Source organism: Diorhabda carinulata, chromosome 5, assembly GCF_026250575.1.
Source record: "Diorhabda carinulata isolate Delta chromosome 5, icDioCari1.1, whole genome shotgun sequence".
In the NCBI taxonomy this organism is placed as follows: domain Eukaryota; kingdom Metazoa; phylum Arthropoda; class Insecta; order Coleoptera; family Chrysomelidae; genus Diorhabda; species Diorhabda carinulata.
Genome location: NC_079464.1, coordinates 16,909,566 through 16,931,434, shown reverse-complemented (window position 1 = coordinate 16,931,434; position 21,869 = coordinate 16,909,566). Strand labels below are relative to the sequence as shown.

At 32.0% G+C, this 21,869-nt stretch overlaps 1 protein-coding gene across 1 annotated transcript in view; it reads left to right on the top strand.

Moving 5' to 3' along the window:
- Positions 1 to 21,516, top strand: part of LOC130893886 (uncharacterized) — a 53,339-nt gene extending 31,823 nt beyond the window's left edge. Inside the window, exons 12-21 of the mRNA XM_057800324.1 lie at positions 700 to 916; positions 1,360 to 1,521; positions 2,690 to 2,878; positions 6,640 to 6,752; positions 8,316 to 8,602; positions 10,775 to 10,819; positions 10,856 to 11,212; positions 13,163 to 13,403; positions 19,710 to 19,832; positions 21,290 to 21,516. Of these exons, the coding sequence (XP_057656307.1) occupies positions 700 to 916; positions 1,360 to 1,521; positions 2,690 to 2,878; positions 6,640 to 6,752; positions 8,316 to 8,602; positions 10,775 to 10,819; positions 10,856 to 11,212; positions 13,163 to 13,403; positions 19,710 to 19,832; positions 21,290 to 21,458 (1,903 nt within the window). The 3' untranslated portion in view covers positions 21,459 to 21,516. The remainder of the gene's footprint in view (positions 1 to 699; positions 917 to 1,359; positions 1,522 to 2,689; positions 2,879 to 6,639; positions 6,753 to 8,315; positions 8,603 to 10,774; positions 10,820 to 10,855; positions 11,213 to 13,162; positions 13,404 to 19,709; positions 19,833 to 21,289) is intronic.
- Positions 21,517 to 21,869: the final 353 nt, after the last annotated feature.

Below are 21,869 nucleotides of genomic sequence, written 5' to 3'. Positions count from 1 at the left end.
TCAGTATTTAATATATTTTTTTGTTTTTATTTGATTAGCTGTAGGCTAATCAAATAAAATTTCTACATTTCAATTTTTTCCTTATGTAAGTTTACACTTTTCGACAGTATGCTGGTCAATTAGAAATTTTGATTGCGTTTTAATGCCTCCTGTAAGTATTTTCCACGAATAATTACAATTTATAATAATTTTCTTCAGAACGTCTCTTTATAGCGAATGGTTTCTTTGGCGTGTACAACGATCTAAAAATCTCGTAAACCATAAATTTTATCGAATTAAACGAAAAGTTTTGTTAAATAATCGATTGAAAAATTAATTATTTCTTTTTTAGATTGTACAGGTTGTCCCTGTAAAAGTTGCGGATAGGTAAACATTGAGCAAGATCCGCTCCTGACTTTCAGATAGTAGAGAATTATTTAATTCGTCCAAAACACTACATTGACATACATTGAAAATTGAAATTAAATAAATTCTGACCTTGCAACTATGCCTATAATAATAAAATAAATGAGGGGTCGTATGAGAAAATTTTTTTCATGTCACAGCATTACTTTCACGTCATCTACTCACTCCCAAATTTTTTGCTTCAAGTCCCGGAGCACTCTGTATATCCACATGCATTTTTTATTAGAAATAAAAATTTTTGATTTAAGCTTATAAAGTGATAACAAATTTTCAATTAATTCTTAATTATTTCAGAGCAGTCCGTTTAACTGGTCCTTTCGTAACGATGATTTATAGTATGATAACAGGAGATATGTTAACTTTCGGAATTATTTATACAATAGTTCTCTTTGGATTTTCGCAATCTTTTTTCTTCTTATATAAAGGATTCCCTGGAGTCAATTCCACATTATATTATAGTTATCCTTCTACTTGGATGGCTTTGTTCCAAATTACTTTAGGAAATTATGATGTAAGTAAGTAAAATTATTCATTCAAATAAAAAAAAACAAAGGGGGGGGGAGAAAAATGTCATTTCCTCACGTGTCGTAACCTATACTATTTCTACGGATGCGTTTAAACTCAGTTGTTTAAATTTTTATCTTAACATTTCGATTCTGTTAAAAATCGGTAAAATCATAGTAAAATACGAGAACGCTATTCCCGAAAAAAGGTCAGTCAATTTTTGTGAATTAGTGGTTCGATTATAGAGCCACTTACGGTTTGAAATTTGATAAGAAATTAACAGAAAAAGTAGAGTTTAGAATCAAAATTTATCGAAATTTTTTCCATGCTTTATATTTATATTCTTACTCAATTTAAAAAATTCAGTTTTCAATCAAGATTTTATTTGTAAGCCAAACGTGAATCCAACAATTTGAGCGAATGAAACCCATTTTTTACAATTAATTTCAGTATCAAGAGCTTGGATCGACAACTTACCCTGGAGTAGCAAAAACTGTTTTTGCTCTATTTATGGTTTTTGTTCCTATTTTACTATTAAACATGTTGATAGCTATGATGGGAAATACTTATGCTCATGTTATTGAACAAAGTGAGAAGGAATGGATGAAACAGGTAAATACCTAAAAACTAATTATATGAATAATCCACATTAGTCAACCATCTACGATTTACGGACCTGGAAATTGTTAATTTTTTATAAAATAATCATTTCTTTAATTTCGTATTTCTTGATATATTAATGCATCTAAATGTTCTTCATTTTAGGTCTCTTCTGTTTTGTAATAATTTTTAGAAGAAAGATAAATATCGACGTTTCGACTTTTATTTAAGTCTTTTATTAAAAAAAACTAATTTTGAAACAGAAGAGACCTAAAATCAAGGACTTGACAATTTCGAATCTAGTTTGAGACCGCACTTTTTCACTTAACATCACTGTCAGTTTATTCAGTAGACATAACCTTTTCATCATAGTGAAGTACACGAACGAGCAACGTCTGCAAATCTTGAAAATTTACTACAGAAATTCGGAGTCGGTGGTTGCTACTTTAAGAGCAATAACCATTTTCTCTTCATTGTAAGTGGCAACGACGACCGCTTCGCCCAGAATTACGTTGACGGGTTAAAATAGAAACGCAATATTTAGTTTTCTGTGTCTCAACAGGAAACAAAATGTACTTAGTAACAGAATTAACCTCGAGCCTCTGAGATTTCCCGTTCATGGACACAATAATGAGGTATATATCTGAGTCAAAACTAATTTTAAATAAGTCAAGAATCACGAGAACAAGGCACAGGATCAACTTTGTGAATTTTGTAGTGTATATTTACACATATACATTCTTATCGTAAATGTATTCAACTGATTTTTTTTCCACTGATTTGTCATCGCTTTCCTCTTTAAGCAATATGGTAATACAAAACCATTAAACGGGAACCTTCCTTCTAAGTAATGTACAATGGACGTGTACACATTAAAAACTATGAACTTTGTGGTTTCCCATAGCACACGGAAACAAAGATATTCAATGCCTATGGCTGCAATCTCTTATTCACAATACTATAAGATTTTTCATGTGCTCACTTTCACACATCCAGGAAGCAATTTCATTTGGAAAATATTATAAGTGTTCTGATCATTCACTATTATATCAAGACTTAACTGCCTGACGTCTTTGTGAATCAAAATATAATGAAAAAAAAAACGAATGTAAATTATAAAATATAAAATTCATTCATTAATATTATGAATGAATATCTAACTTTAAGTAATCTTTTGCAGTGGGCAAAGATAGTAATTGCGTTGGAAAGAGCGATACCTCAAGCTGATGCTCATCATTATTTACAAGAATATAGTATATCGCTTGGGGGAGGAGATGACCCCAATACCGAATTGAGGGGAGTTATGGTTATAAAATCTAAAAATAAAACGCGAGCCAAACAAAGAAAAGGAGCTGTTGCAAACTGGAAGGTGCATATATTTATTTATTTCTTATTTCTTAGACCTTTTGATATATTAACGCATCTAAATGTTCTTGATTTTAGGTCTCTTCTGTTTTAAAATTAATTTTTTTTTGATAAGTTCTAAAAGTTCTAAGTTGATTTTATCCTTATTTTGATATTCATAATGAAGGAAGGTGATCTATAAATCAATATAAATAAGCTGATTGTTAGTGTCAATACCATATTTTGATAAAGACTTAAAGAAATGTCGAAACATCAAAATTTATCTTTCTTATAAAATTTAAACACAGCAGTCGCAAAATGATGTTTTTCTCGAAAACGGTTAATTTCAGCGTAGTCGTTTTAATTTTAAAATCTTTAACATCCTGTATCGTGGAAAGGATGCGTTTGCGGACATAACTTCCTTATCCCAATAGACATAATTTGACTCCTAGAGCGTTTGTACTCGAGTTAGGGACACCTTGTGTGTATTATATGGCAAAATACTTATAGTAAAATCATGAAAATTTCTACGTTTGGGTTCTACGATCTTTTCAACTCAAATATTTTCAAATATGGCCGGTAGAACCGAACTGTAATTTTGTTATATTGAATAGAACACCCTGTATATTAATACATTTGTTTTCGTAAAATGTATACTTTTTGAATTATTAATTAAAGAAATTGAAAATGAAATGGTTTCTGTTCGGTTGCTTTTAGTGAGGTTAGACGTATTCGAATCAATGTTGAAAAAATTTTCCATTCTATACAGGATGTGTATAAAAAGTGTTTCAATTTTAACTTTATCAATATCAAATTTCTTTATTTTTTTAAATAAAACCAGTTTTTTCTATTTTAATGCATTCAAGGGTAAATTCATATATACTTTTCTATGCCCAAACCTTACCGTTATCTAGATATTAAATATCTGTAAACTTTTAGAGATGCAGGTGTGGTCTAAATTTTTCACCCGATAAATTTGATTCAAATGAACCGTATAGCTTCAAATTGTTGAGGATTCTTTTAACAGTTTGTGAGTTTGGTCGTGGTCTATCTGGATATCTTGCAGTACATGTTCTTGTAACAACTTTTTCAGATGCACCATTTATTAAAAGCAAATTTACATAATATTGGGAAAGTATACATGAATTTGCCTTATTTTTTATCCTCGAATGTATTAAAATAGAAAAAATCGGGTAGTTCTATTTAAAAATAATTAAGAAATTTGATATTTATGGAACACTTTTTATACACACCCTGTATAAAGTGAAAAATTTTCCAGCATAACCTCAAATACGTATGACCTTTTCTAAAAGCAACCGAATAGAAATAATTTTCATATCTTTGAGGGTATCCTCGTAAAAAAATAATTTCAAGGATTTGCCACGGTCAATTTTAAAAAAAAATTAATATCTCAAAAAGTATGCATTTTTTAAAAAAAGTTCTTAGACAAAAGTAAACTGAAATTTCACGTAGATTCAAAAAATGTATGAAGATACAGGGTGTTCTATTCAAAATAACAAAGTTATAGTCGACTTCCGGTAGAAAAAGAAGTCGGTCATCTTTGAAAAGATTTTAGTTAAAAAGATAGTATTCAAAAACCCAAACGAAGAAATTTTCATGATTTTACTAGTAGTAAAGTAAAGTATTTTGTCATATACATATAGTTTTAAATCGTAGTGGGATACCCTATATATTCCTGTTATTTTTGATATTTGACGAATACTCTATAATATCAACTCTATCCCAATTGCAGTATTGTAGTATTCAATTTAAAATCGGTGGCCATTGCTCGATTTGAACGTTTCGTCTGTTTAAAGTAAGAGTAGGTACGTTTACTTTGATGACAATGAGAGGAAATGTTTTCCATTACAAAAGCTGGCCTGTTTGGTAATATTTGAAGGTAATTACAAACGAATAATAATGATATTTGTGCAAAACTGTTCAAACATCGTTGGATTTAGTTCTTCCTCCCAAGTTTTTTTCATGAGAATACCAGAACCAGAAAGCCGCCATCAAATGAAGAGTGCTTCGAACTGCGTGGGTACTTCGAAAGGGAACGTACCTTCTCCTAATTTGAACAGATGAAAATCTCATATCCAGCAATGGCTACAGGAAAAGTAAATTGTGAAGTGAATTTGAAAAATATATTTATATAGTTTACATACGAAATAATGGTCCCAAGAATCACAAGGAGCTCGCAACTCAGTGTTTTGTTAGTATATCATAAAACGACGAATATGTCAGCAATATTATAGTGCAACATGACTTGCGAAAACTCAATATTTATTATACAGTATGTCTACTTAATTTGGAACCATATAAAAAACTTTTTTATTAGTGGTTTTATGAAAAAAAGTTATTATCGATAAAAACTTCTGCATGGTCCAAAAGTTAAAATGCAACTATTAGATATCAACTTTTTAAAGTAGTATACGAGGTTTATTACAAAATCCTTATTTTTCACAATTCAGAAAAATGTTATTACCGATTTTGAACAACTTCGCAATTTACATATGTAATGAATGTATAAAATTCATACAAAGATTATTCATTAAACGGAAACAAACAACTGAATTTCAATTCAATGTCCTACAGCTTCGAAATATCCACCTTCTCTTTGTAACATCTAATTCATCATATCTATTTTTGTATACACCACACCATACGTTTGTTTTAAAAAATATTGGTTCCGAATTTTTATCACAAAGTTTGGATTACTGTTAGACCACCAAAAACAATTTTATAATGACAGTTCCGTTTGAAGAAGACGTTGCATAAACGGAAAATATTATAGTTTTTGTGAAAAACAGGTTTTCATCCAACTTTGGATCAGAGGGCAGAATTCACAACGAATATCGTAATCCCTTGGTAGTAACGTATGTACAAATAGCTGTTTGTTTATTATATTTATTACCTTTCAAAATATTTGCCACTGTATCTTTACTTACTGAAGTATTTTGGATTGCAGAGGCCCTTTTTCTTAATGACATTTTGGGTCTTCGACGACAGAAAGCATCATTTCAAATTCAGTGTATTTATTCGCAACCCGTTTACGGCGTTTATTCTTAAATTTATTTTCTATACATACACTAGTCTTGAATGTATTTCAAATTTTTGTAACTGTTGAATGCCTAATATTTCTATACGGATGTCTATTATTAAAAATTCACGTCAAGGCATCCTAGATTGCGTTAAATTTTATTCCGCCAGAATAATTAATATAGAATGATTAGTAAATAATCACTACACCTGTATTTTCATGATAAATGACTGTAATTGCATATTTGAATATAACTTTTAATTCAAAACAACTTTATAACATACTATTGCACAAAATTTAAACTTTTTGACAAACCTCGTATACTGTTTCAAAAAATAATATTTGATGGTTGCATTTCAACTTTTGGGGCTTTTTATTGAGAAAAACTTTTTTTCATAAAGCCACTAATAAAAAAGTTTTCCAACTTAATTAGACACAATGTATAAAGTATGACCCAGAAAAAGTTTCTGGTTTTAAAAATTAGTGAAAATGAGGCATGAATCAAGCATTGGTGGGGTTAAAGATTTATTCCTCTTATTATTAATTTTTAAATAGTCTTTTAACTAACATTAAGTATGTCAAAAACAAGAGCTGGTAGTCGTATATTTGAAATCTGCACATTAAAAAATCAGTTGCTATATCTCTGGCACTATTTTTTTCATTTTGTTTACCTTACGTAATGAAAAAATCTATTTTTTTGTTAATATGTGAACAAATTTTTCATATTTTTGCATATTTTATTGTAGCGGGTCGGAAAAGTAACAATAAACGCTTTGAAAAAAAAAGGAATGACTGGTGAAGAAATGAGATGTCTAATGTGGGGAAGAGAATCCATAAATACCCCCATTAAAACAAAAGGGTACGTATTAAAAATAGTGGGTACATTTACGCATATTTTGTTAGGCAAATAATTTACGATTTTCTCTGTTCGTAACTTCTCCGAACTGCGACTTTCAATAAAAGATCGAGTTTTTTGTGATCCTCCAGACAACCTGACACATTTACTGATAGACTAGTATATTAGGTACCTACAGAGAAAACTAGGGCATTCTCACCTTCGGCTGGGGTGACAAAAATTCCCTACTTCTCTTCCGTTGAGCGTATACTAATTTTTCTCCCGGCGGGATGAAAAGTTCGTCCTTGGATTATTCTAACGAACAAAGGGGTTGCAGGGCCCGAGCTTCTCACTGAATAAATGCTTGAATCTTTTTTAAACTTTAAAAGTATTTTTCTCTTTGCATGAATTAAACATACAGTTCACATTTTTCAAATATAAAAAATAATGCTGAACATAATCACATTGTTTTCTTTCTTGGTATCGTATTTATAATTATCTATGATAATTTGTTTAACTTCGCAATTTTTGAACGCGGAATCAATTACTTCATTCTCAATTTCACTACTAATAGCTAGTTCTTCCTCTTCCAAGTTTATAACAATTTCTTCTTCTTTCAATTCACTATCACTAGAATCGTCTAAATTCATTTTTTTTATTTCAATTTTGATAAACAAATAACTGATCGCTCCGTTCTGTTAAAACATCTAGTTTTCGGCACCATGAAGCCTTCTGAAATACCAAACAAATGGTGCCATCCTCAATCAAATGCAGTCCAATCACACGAGTGCACCATATCGTCACATGGTTTTAGGATATTAGCAGTCAGCCTATCAAAACCAAGCAAGCGAGTTTTTTGCTAATTGTAAGCCTGCAAGTGGATGTGACTTTCGTCCGTGAACTAAGTGAAATATGGATCATCGTACAATAGAGTGTAAAAATTGTTTATAAAATCCTGGAATCCATATCTTGGTTTGTCAATCGGTCCTCAACTTGAATTCGATGCCGGCATCCACGTCTTTAAATAAACGCCAAATCGAAGTATTGCTGATATTCAACGTATTCAACCTAATTGACGTCATGTTCATTTTTCTTATATCTACTAACCTACCAAACTTTTCCATCGATATAACGACGAAATTTCTCAGAAATAGAAAGCTTAACTATATTGGTTGTTACCTCTTTAAAAAATTGTTCTCTTTTTTCTATACGTAACTTACGAGTACTGTACGATCTCAAATAATTTTCCAAAAAAAATATGTTTTTCCTCAGTGATAAAACATATTCTCAACTATCACATATCAATGCAAACAAGCGCCTAACAGTGACCCCGAATTTTTTATAGCATATTAAGGCGCATATCCATCTAACACTTGTACATAAACTGTTTCTATTATTCTCTTTTCCTATTGAGAATATTACTTATTCAATTATTTCCACCTAAGTCTTGAATTTTATCACTATCACTTTTGCATTTCAAAAAATCTCATATTCCATTGATTTTATCTCTAAATACTGTTATATTTTTGTCGGCATCTTTCCCAAATCTATCTTCATGAAATAATCAATATTTGCACTTGATTTCAGGAAAAATAATAATCCTTATGTTATAAATCCACAAGGACCAGATTTAACAGGTGGTTTTGGTGATGCATTGTCGAGCGCTCTGGACGTAATGGCATTTACTCACGAAGTTGACATAAATGGAGCGGCGCAAGGTTTGAATTTGGCAAGTGCTAATAAGCCATCGATACCACCACCTAGTTACAACGAAATAAATTCAGAGAAAACTACGCCGATTAATAATCGAACTAATTCTAACATGACGGCTTTAGACAATAAAAATACTTCAAATCCAGGTAAGTTAGTGTGGTGTAGTTATTTTCGATGTATTGATAGTTCAAGATCCCCAACCAAAAAAGTAGGTTCTGAAAAAAAACGTGGAACAGGTATTTTTATTTTGAATATGTTCAAGGGTGTCCCCAGAGTGGGAGTCCAAGTGGACGTCATGAGGGAGGCTTCACTTCAGCCGCCATCTTGAAAAACACGTTTTATCAGATATCTCGCGAACCGCGTATCGTACGACAAAAATTGTACAGATCATTATTATGTAGATAATATTTTCCATCTTTTTTATTTGAAACTTTATCTGTATAACGCATAGGTTTTCAATTATAGCGCTCCAAACTTTCTTCGATATGGTTTTTGCTAAATATTTAGTTGATCAATGATAAATTAAAAATGGCGGTAACTGAATTATAGACGTGTCAGACATATTAGATGCCATCGGAAACGGAATCCAAGAAGACCCAACCTTCGATTCGTCTCCTTCGGATATGGCGGAGGCAGAAGAGACTGATTCACAAGGCGATGAGATTCACTCAGATTCACGTTAAATTTAAAAAAATAAAAAATCAAATTGAATAAGACAGGGTTGCGTTCTTTCCCCGATCCTGTTTAATATATATTCAGATACAATTTTCCAGGAGGCTCTGGAAGACATTGAAATTGGAATTAAAATTAATGGGAAAATCTTAAACAATATTAGGTATGCAGATGACACTGTAATACTAGCCCACACCATTCAAGATATTCAACAGCTATTAAACAGAGTAAATACTATTAGTGAAAATTACGGACTTAAAATGAACTACATTAAAACGAAATTCATGGTATTATCGAAAACTAGTATTAATAACCAACCTATAGAGAGATTACACCGTTTTAAGCATTTGGAAAGCTGACTGAATGACGAGTGGGACCCAGATGCGGGAATTAAGACAAGAATAGAGATAGCCAGGAGCACGTTTTTTAAATTAGTTGCTTCTCACAAGTAATGACCTTAACCACCTGAGAACAGGCTGGAGAATAACATAATGCTATGTTTTGACTACCCTACTTTGTGGTGTTGAGAGCTGGACTTTGAAGGTCTCCAGCATGCGTAAGGTAGAAGCTTTTGAAATGTGGCTCTTTAGGCGGATCCTTAAAATACAATGGACGGATCGGGTGACCAAAGACGAGGTTCTAAGACGAATGAACAGAGAACGAGAACTATTTACCATTGTAGAGAGAAGGAAAGCTTCCTACTTTGGCCACATTTTTAGAAATCAAAAATATGCTGATCATGGAAGGGAAGATAGAAGGCAGGCGCGGCCTGGGTAGAAAAAGATTTTCATGGTTGAAAAACCTTCGAGATTGGTTTCATGTACACGATGCCGTGAATCTAATACGCATGACTGAAGATCATGAGGAATTCCAAAGGATGATTGCCAACTTTGATTAGAATGAAGTAGGCACTGGAAGAAGAAGAAGATCTAGAAACAACGGATGTCTCGTTTTGTTAGGAGCGATTAGTATTATGATAATCTTTGATTGTTCTTGCTATATGAAGCTTGTATGAAATTCCTTTTAATTTGATTTTAAATATAAAGGGTATTGTGAATAAAAGGATGTTTCCCATACATATTTATATGATAAATATAATTTATAAGTAAAAGTAATTTTACAGAAGTAGAGAATACATTTGTATTTGTATTTCTGATAACATCTGTCAAAATTTCACATCAATTTGAAAGAAACCGGTTCTTGTTTGTGTTATGTGATTATTATCCTGAAAGTGCTCCGTTACTTGCAATGATTTGTAAGTGTACTTTGCTTTCAAAAGTCGCGATATGAACATCAATGTCGTTGAAATTGCGGGGCCATTTATTATAATTTTTTTAGAAATTTTTAATAAAATCTGTGCTTTTATTCCTAGCGATCGTAATGAACATACATATTTCAACACAACAAGTATACAAAATTTGTATGAAAAAGATACTGGTAAGGCGGATGTAGCATTTACTTGATGCTTATCAAAAGGGTATCAACCACTTTATGGCTGGCTGAACTAGAGTGGGATCAGTATAATTAATATCCAAAATAAAAAAAATTTTTGATTAATATTTAGTTTTGACTTGACATTGTGTACCTGGATATCAATTAACATGTAAAAAATATACGTTAAAAGATCGTTATTTGCTTTGTTATGATTTTTCTAATTTTAGACATGTCAATGTTTGGCGCCTTCACTCATCTCAGTGAATCGCAGTGTCTTTCACAGTCTCCACACCCAGATCCGATCCCAGCGTCTTCAGTAAACTCTAATTTACTCCAACAAATACCAATAAATAGTCCGAAAGTTGAAGATCCATTGAGAGAATTAGTTTTGTGTGAAGAGAAAGATGCTGATCCAGAAAAATTAAAATTTTTGGCTTTATCTGCTGCCAATTTAGTAAAAGAAGAACCTTCTCCGAAGCAATCCAGTCAGTCTACTAGTATAAATGTTAAAGCCTTAGCAGGAATTTTTGTAGGCACAGAGACATTGATAAAAAAAGTTGAAGAAAATCTAAAAAAGAAATTTGCTGCTCTGGATCCCAGCGACAGTGAAGGATTTGGAGGTAAGAAATATTTCTCCAGTGAAACTTCATCTTTATTACTTCCTAGTTTCTTTCTTTATTGGAAGATATATTACCACTGCTAATTAATGTTTAATAAATACACTGGAACCTCGCTAATCCGAACTAATTGGAACTGGGGCTTGCCGAAAATTCGGATTAACCGAACAATCGATTTCAATATAAAAAAATTCCAAAAACATGCAGAGGAATGAATTCGAGGAACAGGACAATGGAAAGAATCTACAAAAAGTGGTATGTAACCAAGTATTTCTGACCATGCGTTGAGTCATCGATGTTGCGTCGCGTGCTTGTTTCCTCCTTTCCTACCTCAGACATTTTTCTTACAGCTGTTTTATCTGCGTTGTTCAAGACTACACATACACTTGTACTTTAGAAAAACTCAATGCTTTGAATCACTTGGTTGAAGGCAAGAGTGCTAAAAAACTAGTAGTAGAATTTGGAGTAGGCAAGGCTACAATTTCTGATTGAAATTCTCGGAAATCTTCAAACATCCAAAGTTTCTAAGTTCGACAAAGTTAGTGAAGCTCTCTATTTATAGCTTGTCCAAGAGGGAGAAAAAGGAACACCCTTAAGTACCCTCTTGTACAAGTAAAAGCTGTGCAACTCAACAATTTGATGAATGGTGATCAATCGTTTACTGCAAGCAATGGGTGGTTGAACCGTTGGAAAGTTCGTCATGACGTCCGCCAGTTGAAATTAACTGGAGAGCAATTACCTTCAAATAAAGCCGTGGCACAAGCTTATCTGGATAAGTTCACTGTTATTATTATCGAAGGAGAATATTCTCATCAGTAGGTTTACAATGCTGACGAAACCAAGTTAAATTTCAAGGCGTTGCCAAACAAAAGTTTAACTTCACAGTAGGAAACCCGGGTTTAAAACGAGCAAGGAACATTGATAACATGTAGCCGAAAACAATAAATTACCATTGATGGTAATCGGTACATAAAATAATCTGAGGGCATATAAGCATGTAAACATGAAGTCCCTGAGTGGATGGACATGGCTCTATTTTAACTCTGGTTTCATAACGAGTTTATAAAGGCTGTTTCAATAAAAAAATCGACTTGCCAAATAAGGCAGTTTTGTTTATTGATAGCGCACTATCTCACCAAGACATCACAAAATTACAAAGTGGCGAAATCAAAACTGGTTGGAGAAGACAAGCCAATTGAACTTGTTTTTTACTTTTAGTTTTTTTAAGGAAACATGCATATCGATACTTTTCTAAGCAGCTAGTTTTTTTAGGAGCTCCGTACATAGAAAGAAGAAAAAAGCGAATGCCGTTGGTAATAACTTCTTGTCGAATTGACTTATTGTTTTTAAAAATTTCAGGACATTCAATTAAATATTGTTTTTCAAACATTTTGAAAAGTGTAAAATGCAGATGTCGTATCACAGCCAGTTATTGCGTGTAAAAACTACATGATTTTGACACTTTGCAAAAGTAGATAAACTTTTTGATGTTGAACTTTTCCTGGTTTTAAGGAGAAAATAGTTTTTTTCAGTTGTAGTTCGAGCAGTATAAATTTACATATTCACCACAGTTACAATGACCGATAGAAAAATATACTACAACTCTAGAGATGTATATACGTAGCGTAAACATGCGTTTTATGACGATTACGAAGTTTTTGAATCGTTATATCTCAAAAACGATAACCTCTAGGAAAAAAGTATTTTTTTTACCTTCGACCTTGAATAAAATTTTTTCCTTATACGAGAATGGGGAACTTGGAGAATTTTTATTTATATTTTGAACAATTCTACTGATTGATGGGAATTTATGTAGCTTCACTCTTATTTTTTGATCCAATTTGACCGGACTATAAATATTTGTTTTCATTTTTCCATCTCAAAACTTAAATAGCAAGAATCAATCTCATTTATTACCAACTAATATTGGAAGGAAATTTGTATAACCAAAATATTGAATTTTCATATTGCTATTTTTTCAACTTGACATTTTTTCAGAGGCTCCACTTCTAGGAAAAGTTTCCAGAACTAGGCGATCACAATCTGCTCATTTGCGGAATTCTTCAGCAAAATCTAGAAATTCCGATAAAAGAAAACTGTTCTTGGACTCAGATTCCAGCATATCAGATACTACCGAGATAATATCGACAAGAGAAAATAAAGAGAAAAACTTTACTGAAGCAGCAGTATTACAATCAGGTCTTGAAGTACTTGATGTTGCTATGGGTGAACCTGATTTGTAAGTATTGTGTAACTTTAATCTGTTTAGATCACTTGGGAAAAATGATTGTCTCAACACATACCAGTTATTTCATTGGGAAAAGAGCTTACAAATAAGATATTTTTCAATTTTTGCTACTTATTTTGCTTATTTGATATGGATCTAACAGGCGTTTGTATAGTATTTCTATTTTTACTAGGAGCAGAAAATAACTTTAAAAGTAGGAAATAAAGACGGATCTATCCCTCTAGCAGTGCCCCATTGTTAAAATAAGTAATTTCATAATAGGCTTCTCAATAATTTCTTTACTAAGTAAAAAAAAAAATATTTTTGTCCACAACTCGCTTTCGTCATAAAGAAAATTCAACTTTTCCACCATTAACATCGTTAGGGAGAAAATATAAAATTTAAAATTAGATTGCCACTTCATTGCATTAAATCCACCTCGTAGGTGTTCATTAAGAATTACTTATTACAGTGAGCTCAAAGATACGGCCCGCGGGCCGCTTCCGGCCCCCGAGCCATATCAATAAGGCCCGCGATCGCAATGTGTCACGAAAAGAAGAATCAAGTTTTTTAGAGCTTTTACGATTTCACGATTTTAGTATAATGTCACAAAAACGTAAAGTTGATAGTGAGTGCAGAGTTTTTCAGTCTAAATGGGGAAAGATTTTTCTAAGGTATTTGTATCCACCACCCTCTTCATCCATAGCCTTTACAAAGTTTTTCATCAATCCAACTTTAATGTGAAGGCGGACAGAAGGACATTTTTGGGATCTACAAGGGGTATGAGCTCAACATTTTGAGATGCTGGTTGAAACTCACTTTTTGCTTGCCAATTTTTTTCACATAGTGTTGATCTACTGCCCGAATGTCCCATAGACAAAGGAAACAGCAGTGTTTCGTAAACCCTCCCTGAAGTCCCATTAAAATTCCAATCACCTTCATGTCCTCACATATCTGCCACGTATACTTGTTGTAGTTGATTTTGTCTACATTTACCCATTTAATAATACTCGTAACTATCATGTATGGTCGGAGGAAAATCCCCACGCAACAGTCGAAAGCAATTTTCAACATCGGTTTTCTGTAAACGTGCGGTGTGGTATGATTGACGGTTATTTAATTGGCCTGACAACTACCTAAATTTTTCACAAAATGAATTACAAAGCCTACTAGAAGATGTTCCTGTAAATATTAGAATGCAGATATCAGCACGATGGAGCTCCTGCACATGTCACTCATCAGGTCAAGCAACATTTGGACGAATGTATTTTTGAACATTATTGAAAGAACGCTATGATTAAGAAAATTTTTATGTAATAATTTGTTTATTTGTTAATATGCTATAACTTGAAAACAAATGAAAATCGGATAAGAACATATGAGTTTTTTTACATTATTTTCACGTGTATAATATACTCCTAAAATTTGGTGCGCTCCTCCTGACTCACCCTGTTTATATATATATATATATATATATATATATATATATATATATATATATATCTGAATCTTTGAACTGTAGATTCTAGACCTCAAAATATGATGATTCTGCCTCTTGCAAATTTTGCTAGTTTCCGAGATACGAGGTGGGGTGCTCAAAGTTTAAATTTAAATTTTGATTTTCGCAATAATTTTCTGTTTTCGCAATTTCTCTTTGAAAAACATTTTACGTTTTTTGACATGAGGAATCATAATTTGCACTTTAATTTAACTTTGCTAATAGAGGGCGCTAGTTACACTTGTTTGTATTAATTAAATCAAAGAAAACTTTTTTTGGGCTAAACTTACAACTAAAATAATAAAAAAATATTAAAAAGCGTTAAATTCTACAAAATAAGTTACTCTTCTTTGATTCGTGTAACTCATTCGGTTATCGATTTATTTGCTTCTAAAAAGTTCAATAAATTTTAATTTTTTCATAAAAAAATTTTATTATTCCTTAAATATGTAACAATAAAAAATTTGTAAACAAAAATAAAAAACTTCAAAGCAAATGCTTAAAATGCCCAGCATTTACTTCAATACACTTTATGATCCGCTTTCGTAAAGATCTCTTAATATCAAATAATCCTTGTCTATTATTTTTAATTACATCCGCGGCTTCTTCTATTTTCCGTCGCAGTCATGGAAGAGAAGTAATTTTTTCTTTGTAAACTAATGCCTTCATTTGCGACCAAATTGAAAAATCCAAAGGATTTAAATCAGGGCCTCTTGGTGGTCAAGCAAACTCACTTCCACGACCAATCCACAACACAGTAAAAGAGGAGTGTATTTTATGACTTTTTCTTGCAATTGCAGTTTACAGAATTGAAATTATAAAACCAGGAACCAATCAAACTGTACAACTTTACAATCAGCTTTGAAAGCGGGTAACTACAAAAGAATTGCAGAGTTGAAGAATTTTGTTTGAAAATAGATGACAATTTTATTGATTATGAAATTATGTGTGCCCCTCTAAGAAATGGAAATCCAAAAATAGTTCAGTTGCTGTAAAACAACCTTTGTTGTATGAACAAGTCAAAAGCCAAAATTTACTCTCCTTTGCCTTTAGCAGTATATAAAAATTACCTAGAAATTGTGAAAACGTTACTGGAACATGGGACTAGCTTTTGGCAACTTTGCCTTGATGGCGATGTGCAGAGGAGTTAAACCTTAGCATTGTACTGTTAGCCCCATGTTCCAGTAACGTTTTCACAATTTTGCCTAAGTCCTTGATAGAGCTGTTGTTTTACTTTTTTGCTTATTATGAAATTCACTGAAATTGTCCGAACATTACCTTAACCAACAGAATCTTGGTTTCTAAAAAGTGTACAGGTATAATCTAATGACGCCGATGACTTTTGAGAGATTCATTTATTTGTGTAATTACGTTACTTAATTAGTAAATAGAACGATCTCCTATTGTCTACACTATTTCAATCACTTAATTCAAATTGATTCAAACACCTAAACAAACGACCAACTCACAGGCCTGTGCGCAATGAATAATCCGGAATAATTAGTTAATTTTTTTCGGGTTAGGTATTTGATAGGTATTTTTAGTTTTTCCAGAGGACACTTTGGGGCGGAAAAAAATTTCTTCTAATCTGAATTTGAAACCGCGGTTTTAATTGATATCTTTTTATCGAATCAACGAGAAAATTCGGGGTTTGGATTTTCAGAACGAGCATTGAAAATCCTTTCGTGTCATATATTTTTGTAATTTTTCCGGAAATTTGGCTGCTAGGTTGATGGAGCGGTCCCTCGACAAACTGTAAACTGCTCTATTGACTAGTGCCACCTACTGGAGGTGCACTGAATGAATAATCGATTGTCAATATTTAATTTAGCAAGACGACGATGGGAATTCGTTCCGTCTGGGACGTAATGTTCTCTACCACTGAACTGAAATGTTTTCACAAAATCTAATAGATGGCCATACTTTACATGAAAAGTAATTTCTATGAAAATTAAAGACTGTTTACTGTTTACTTATAATGTAATGATCTTTAATTTTATTTAACTTATTGGTTCGTTGAGATCTGCGTATATGTCTGTTAAATTTGAACAAGCTAAGTACAGAATCTAAAAAATAGAACAGAAGATTTGTAGAATGTCATAAAAGAGCAGGTCGATGTTTGAGTTGATTTGAATATCTGGAGTATATGAGTATCTCAACAAGCAATTCAAGAACTTTTGGTGAAGGTAAAGAATTTGGTGTAAAATAGTGGTTTCGAAGCTGATCCATACTAAACAATTAGAGTCTGTTCTTTTATAACAAGAGAAGTTGGAAAGTTATAGCAGTTTTAATGAAAATAGACGTATGATCATTTAAAAATGAATGAAGGAGAACTACAAACTGTAAAACAAATAAATAATAATCGAATAATGAGTATCACAAAATATTGTAACTTTGCAAATAGAACAAAAGCTCGTGAATCAACTAAACAGAAAAGTTTTATGACAACGACATTGAAAATTTATTATTATTTGTGTTGAAAGAATCCATTCTTGGGGAAAATTCATGAAGTTTCATCAAAAAGCCACTTATTTGCTGGTATGTTTCTGGGTACAATTTCGAGCAACTTGCTTTCATTTTTTAGTAGACAAAATTGATAGCAAGCTCTAATTTCTACCCAAAAAAATTAGTTTGGAAAATCATACTTTGTGTTTGTTAGACCGGTTTCTCTTACTCTATTATAATGTAATAAGATAGAGACTACCTATTATGGTAGAGGAATTGGACATCGAGGTCCAAATAAATTGCCTATTCATGTCGTACTATATGTAGAAAAAGCTTGCTGTAGAGTCAGTCCCATTGAAAATTATAAAAATTAGTAGTCCTGATGACTCAGGAAGTTTTTCAGGGTGATTACAGCGTGAAACTAGTTTGATTTGAATATTCTTTAATAATTTATGTACTAATACAAATCTCGCAACAAGGTCTACCGTCAGTTTAGTAAAAAGTTCATCGCACAGAAACCTACAACAACTGAAGAAAACATACAGTGGAAGCGATTACAGCAGATGCTCAAAATGTTGTCCAATTACTTCAATACAATAAGGCATGCCATTTTTAAAACTTTGCAATACATTTGCAACATCCCTGACTGCTTAATTCTTCTCATCTTTGTGGTACTCCTATCTTTTAATTGGTGAATATTGGCAGGCTTTGCCCATAATTCTAAAGGAATTATGTCGGGGGATCGCGGGGACCATTCGATAAAACCATGCCTTCCAATCCATCTTCTGGGAAACACATTATTTAGGTACGCATAGTGAGGTGGGGCACCATCTTGTTGTAGCCAAATAATGTCGTTTGGAATATTGTTATTTTCTGTAAACTCTTCATGTCTATCAAAATCGTCATATGACAACTCTTGAATCAACGTTACTTTGTATAGATGGAATTTATTATCACGTAAAATTCTCATTACGGATGTTTACGAAATATCAAGTTCCCTGGATATTTGTCAAGTACTCAAGTGTGGATCATCTTCTAACAGGACACAAACATCTAAAGATTTGTTTTCAATTAAAGCAGTTTTCCTGCGCCCTGATGTGGATAAAGCTTGCAGTGAATCAGTTTCGTTAAATTTTTTTACTAATTTACTGACAGTAGAGATCTTGTTATGGAATTTTGGTTGGGATATAAATTATTAAAGATATTAGACGTTTTTTGGTGTCTTCTACGCCTATCACCATATCTTAATATCATTGAAATATCAATTCGTTGTTTTGGATAAATCTTTTACTGAAACAGTTTCGTTAAACTTTTTTACTAATTTACTGACAGTAGATCTTGTTATGGAATTTCGATTAGGATACAAATTATTAAAGATCTAACACGTTTCTTGTTGACTTCTACGTCTATCACCATATCCTAATATCATTAAAACTTCAATTCTTTTTCAGATAAATGATTCTATTGTGAGATTGACTAAATTTCAACAATAATAATTTATTGGAACGTCAAATTTGTTATTGTAGCAGATTTTTACGGAACAAGGAATGATTTGACAACAATGTAGATACCACCATAATACCGGCTATATCACAAGCCGTTTACATAAAACTCACTCTATATATTAAGGATTTTTCAACATTGATTTTCAAAAATGTATTCATGGAGTGATATAGGCTGATTTCAGTTTCTGCTTCATATTTACTTGTAGTTTATTAGTTGTTTTTCCACATTTTTAGTATTTTTTCATTAGTATTAGTTATTTTATTCAATTTTTCATTACTTTTTTATCTGCTATTACTTTATTTCTCACCTAGATATTTCTCACGTCTTCCTCTACTGTATATATTTCCCCGTTTATATATAATTTATTATATTTTATACTTGCTCTATGTTCTTTCTTCATGGCCATTCACATTTCGCGTTTTAATTAGTATTTTTTGGTTCCAAAATCTTTTAAGAAATATTTACTTCTACCCTTTTTAATTTTTTACTTCATTTGAATATATAGAACTGCGGTAAACTACTTAAATCGTTTACCTTTTTTTTCTACACATCCATAAATCAATTTGGTTTTATTGCTATTTTTTCAATCAACTAATCACGTACAGCTGACTAGTAAATGGATTTTTTTTCGTCTTTCGACACTTTGCTTCACAACTATAAAGATTTTTTAGCTATCTAGCGTTTTTCTAAAATATTTTAACAAGGGTTATCAAACTAAGGAAGTTCCAACAGTTATTTTTACCTGCCTTTCAAGATTTTTGGAAAAGATCCATAGATATATGAAATTTATCTAAATAGAACGTCTAGAAATACGTCTCGGTAATCTAATTAAATTGCTGCTCAATAAAACTGAATTCAATTTGTTCTAGATCAATATCTTTCTCCGAAACAGTTACTATTCAAGGTATTGGTAGCGGTGTTGAAACGGAGTCTGGGAACGTAAAAATCAGAACGAAAAAGAAGAAAAGACCTGCCACTGGAAAAACTAACAGGTAAGATCCATAAACTTACTACGAAGTTTTGATCGGTAAGAATATTTAGCCGAGAAGACCCAATAATATGACATCTAATAATATTATTGGGAATCTATAACGTATATCCCAAATAGAATTTTTTGTGAGGACCCGATAAGAACCTCATGAGGTAATTCCGCAAGCTGGTGAGTTGTAGGTAAGAATAATCTGACAAGGATCTGATGAGGATATAACGCAGAACAGTAATAAGGTCCTGATCAGGTTTACTTTATATGATCTATATACTGGATTACTTTTTATGTTCCTGATCAGGATTGCTTCATAAGATCCTTATCAGGATAACCTTATAAATGGTTCCTTTACTGCTCTAATCATGATTGCCTAACATATTTCTAATTAGATTCTTCTTCTGGTTTGTATTGGAATGAGAAGCTCAAATGAACACAAATTATTTATAAGAATACTTTATTAGTCATAGAACATTATGTCTACCATAAATTTTATTTGAAAAATTCATACAACACGAAAGATTTAATAAAAGCAATAAACATAACTTTGATAACATTTTTAGATAAACCAAAAAATAAAAAACGAATCATGAACAATGTCTTTTCTTCCAAAATTTCAAATTATAAATACTTCTCAAATTCATTAAACAGTAATTTGGTTAATGCATCACTTGTTTCGACAAACTCTTTCTTGATCACTACACTTGAATAATTTTTTTAGTTTAATTCAATTTTTATTTTGTTATAAAATCAGTATGGATAATTTTTCTTTTCTTGTATTAACCACCACTTTAAGAATAACTAAAATCACTGTACCTTTTCTCCCATCTGTAGGCACCAGCCGATGTTACAATCGTAATAACTATATCTACTGCTGCCTTGATTTTTCATTCTCATGGATAGATATAGCACCTAGGCGATGGTGGAATAAGCACTGGAATTAAATTAGAAGAAACACAAGAAACTTGCACGTAATAAAAATCGAACCGATAACGTTGCAAGTGCGAGATCTTGCATGAAACATTCAGCTAAATATTATCTGCGCCCGTTTTTGATAAAAAAAAGTTTGCACCTTGCATTGCATTGCACGTTGTCTTGCAACCAGCCTTAAGCTAGCCAGGGTATGCTTATTTTACATCTCCAAAGCAATAGCTCGGTCATCAACATACATCTACCTTAATGATGTTGAGATAATAAGAAATCTACCGATAGAACCAGAAGTCGGCCATCTTTGATAATATTTTAGTTAAAAAGATAGTATCCGAAAACCCAAACGTAGAAATTTTCAGGATTTAACTATGAGTATTTTGCCATATACAGATAGCTTTAACTCGTCGCGGGACACCCTGTATATATATACTGTATTCATTTAATGGCAAACATAACTTTTGATGCGATTTACGATGCAATACATACCCTCACTATCCATTTATGTTTTTAATGCATTAACATTTTTCTTATTTTTAGGGTTGCGCCAGCTCTGGATCAAAGAACATGTAAATCAGCTAAAACTACTAATGGAGGTGATGATTCTGATAATATAAGTTCTCCTGATCCATTAGAACCGTGGAGTACGAAAAGTATCGCGAATATGAATTCTATTTTAGCGTGGCAGAATGAAGATGATAGTTTATGAATTATATATTTTTCTATTATTTGTAAAATTATAGTTTTGTCAAATTTAATAAATCTCTTCTATATTATAGGTTCTGGAGTATTTTATTTATAAAATCATTGTTTAAAGTACATAAAATATAAAAACCATAAAGTAAAAATACACTTTTCTCCCTTTACACGGAAGAGACATCTGGAACGAAATCTTCGAAGTCGCTATGGAAAACCGTGTGAACGAAAAAATAATAAACTAGTTGTTTATTTAGTGATTTAGTCACTTAATTGTGTCAAAATTGTGTAAAACATTATTAAAAAAATTTGACGTTAGGTCATCTAAATAGCACAAGATCCCTACCCACTCTACATTCAGAACAAAGAAACAAAACTTCTTCAAGAAACTAATTGTCAAGTTAAAACATTGAGTTTATTCGCT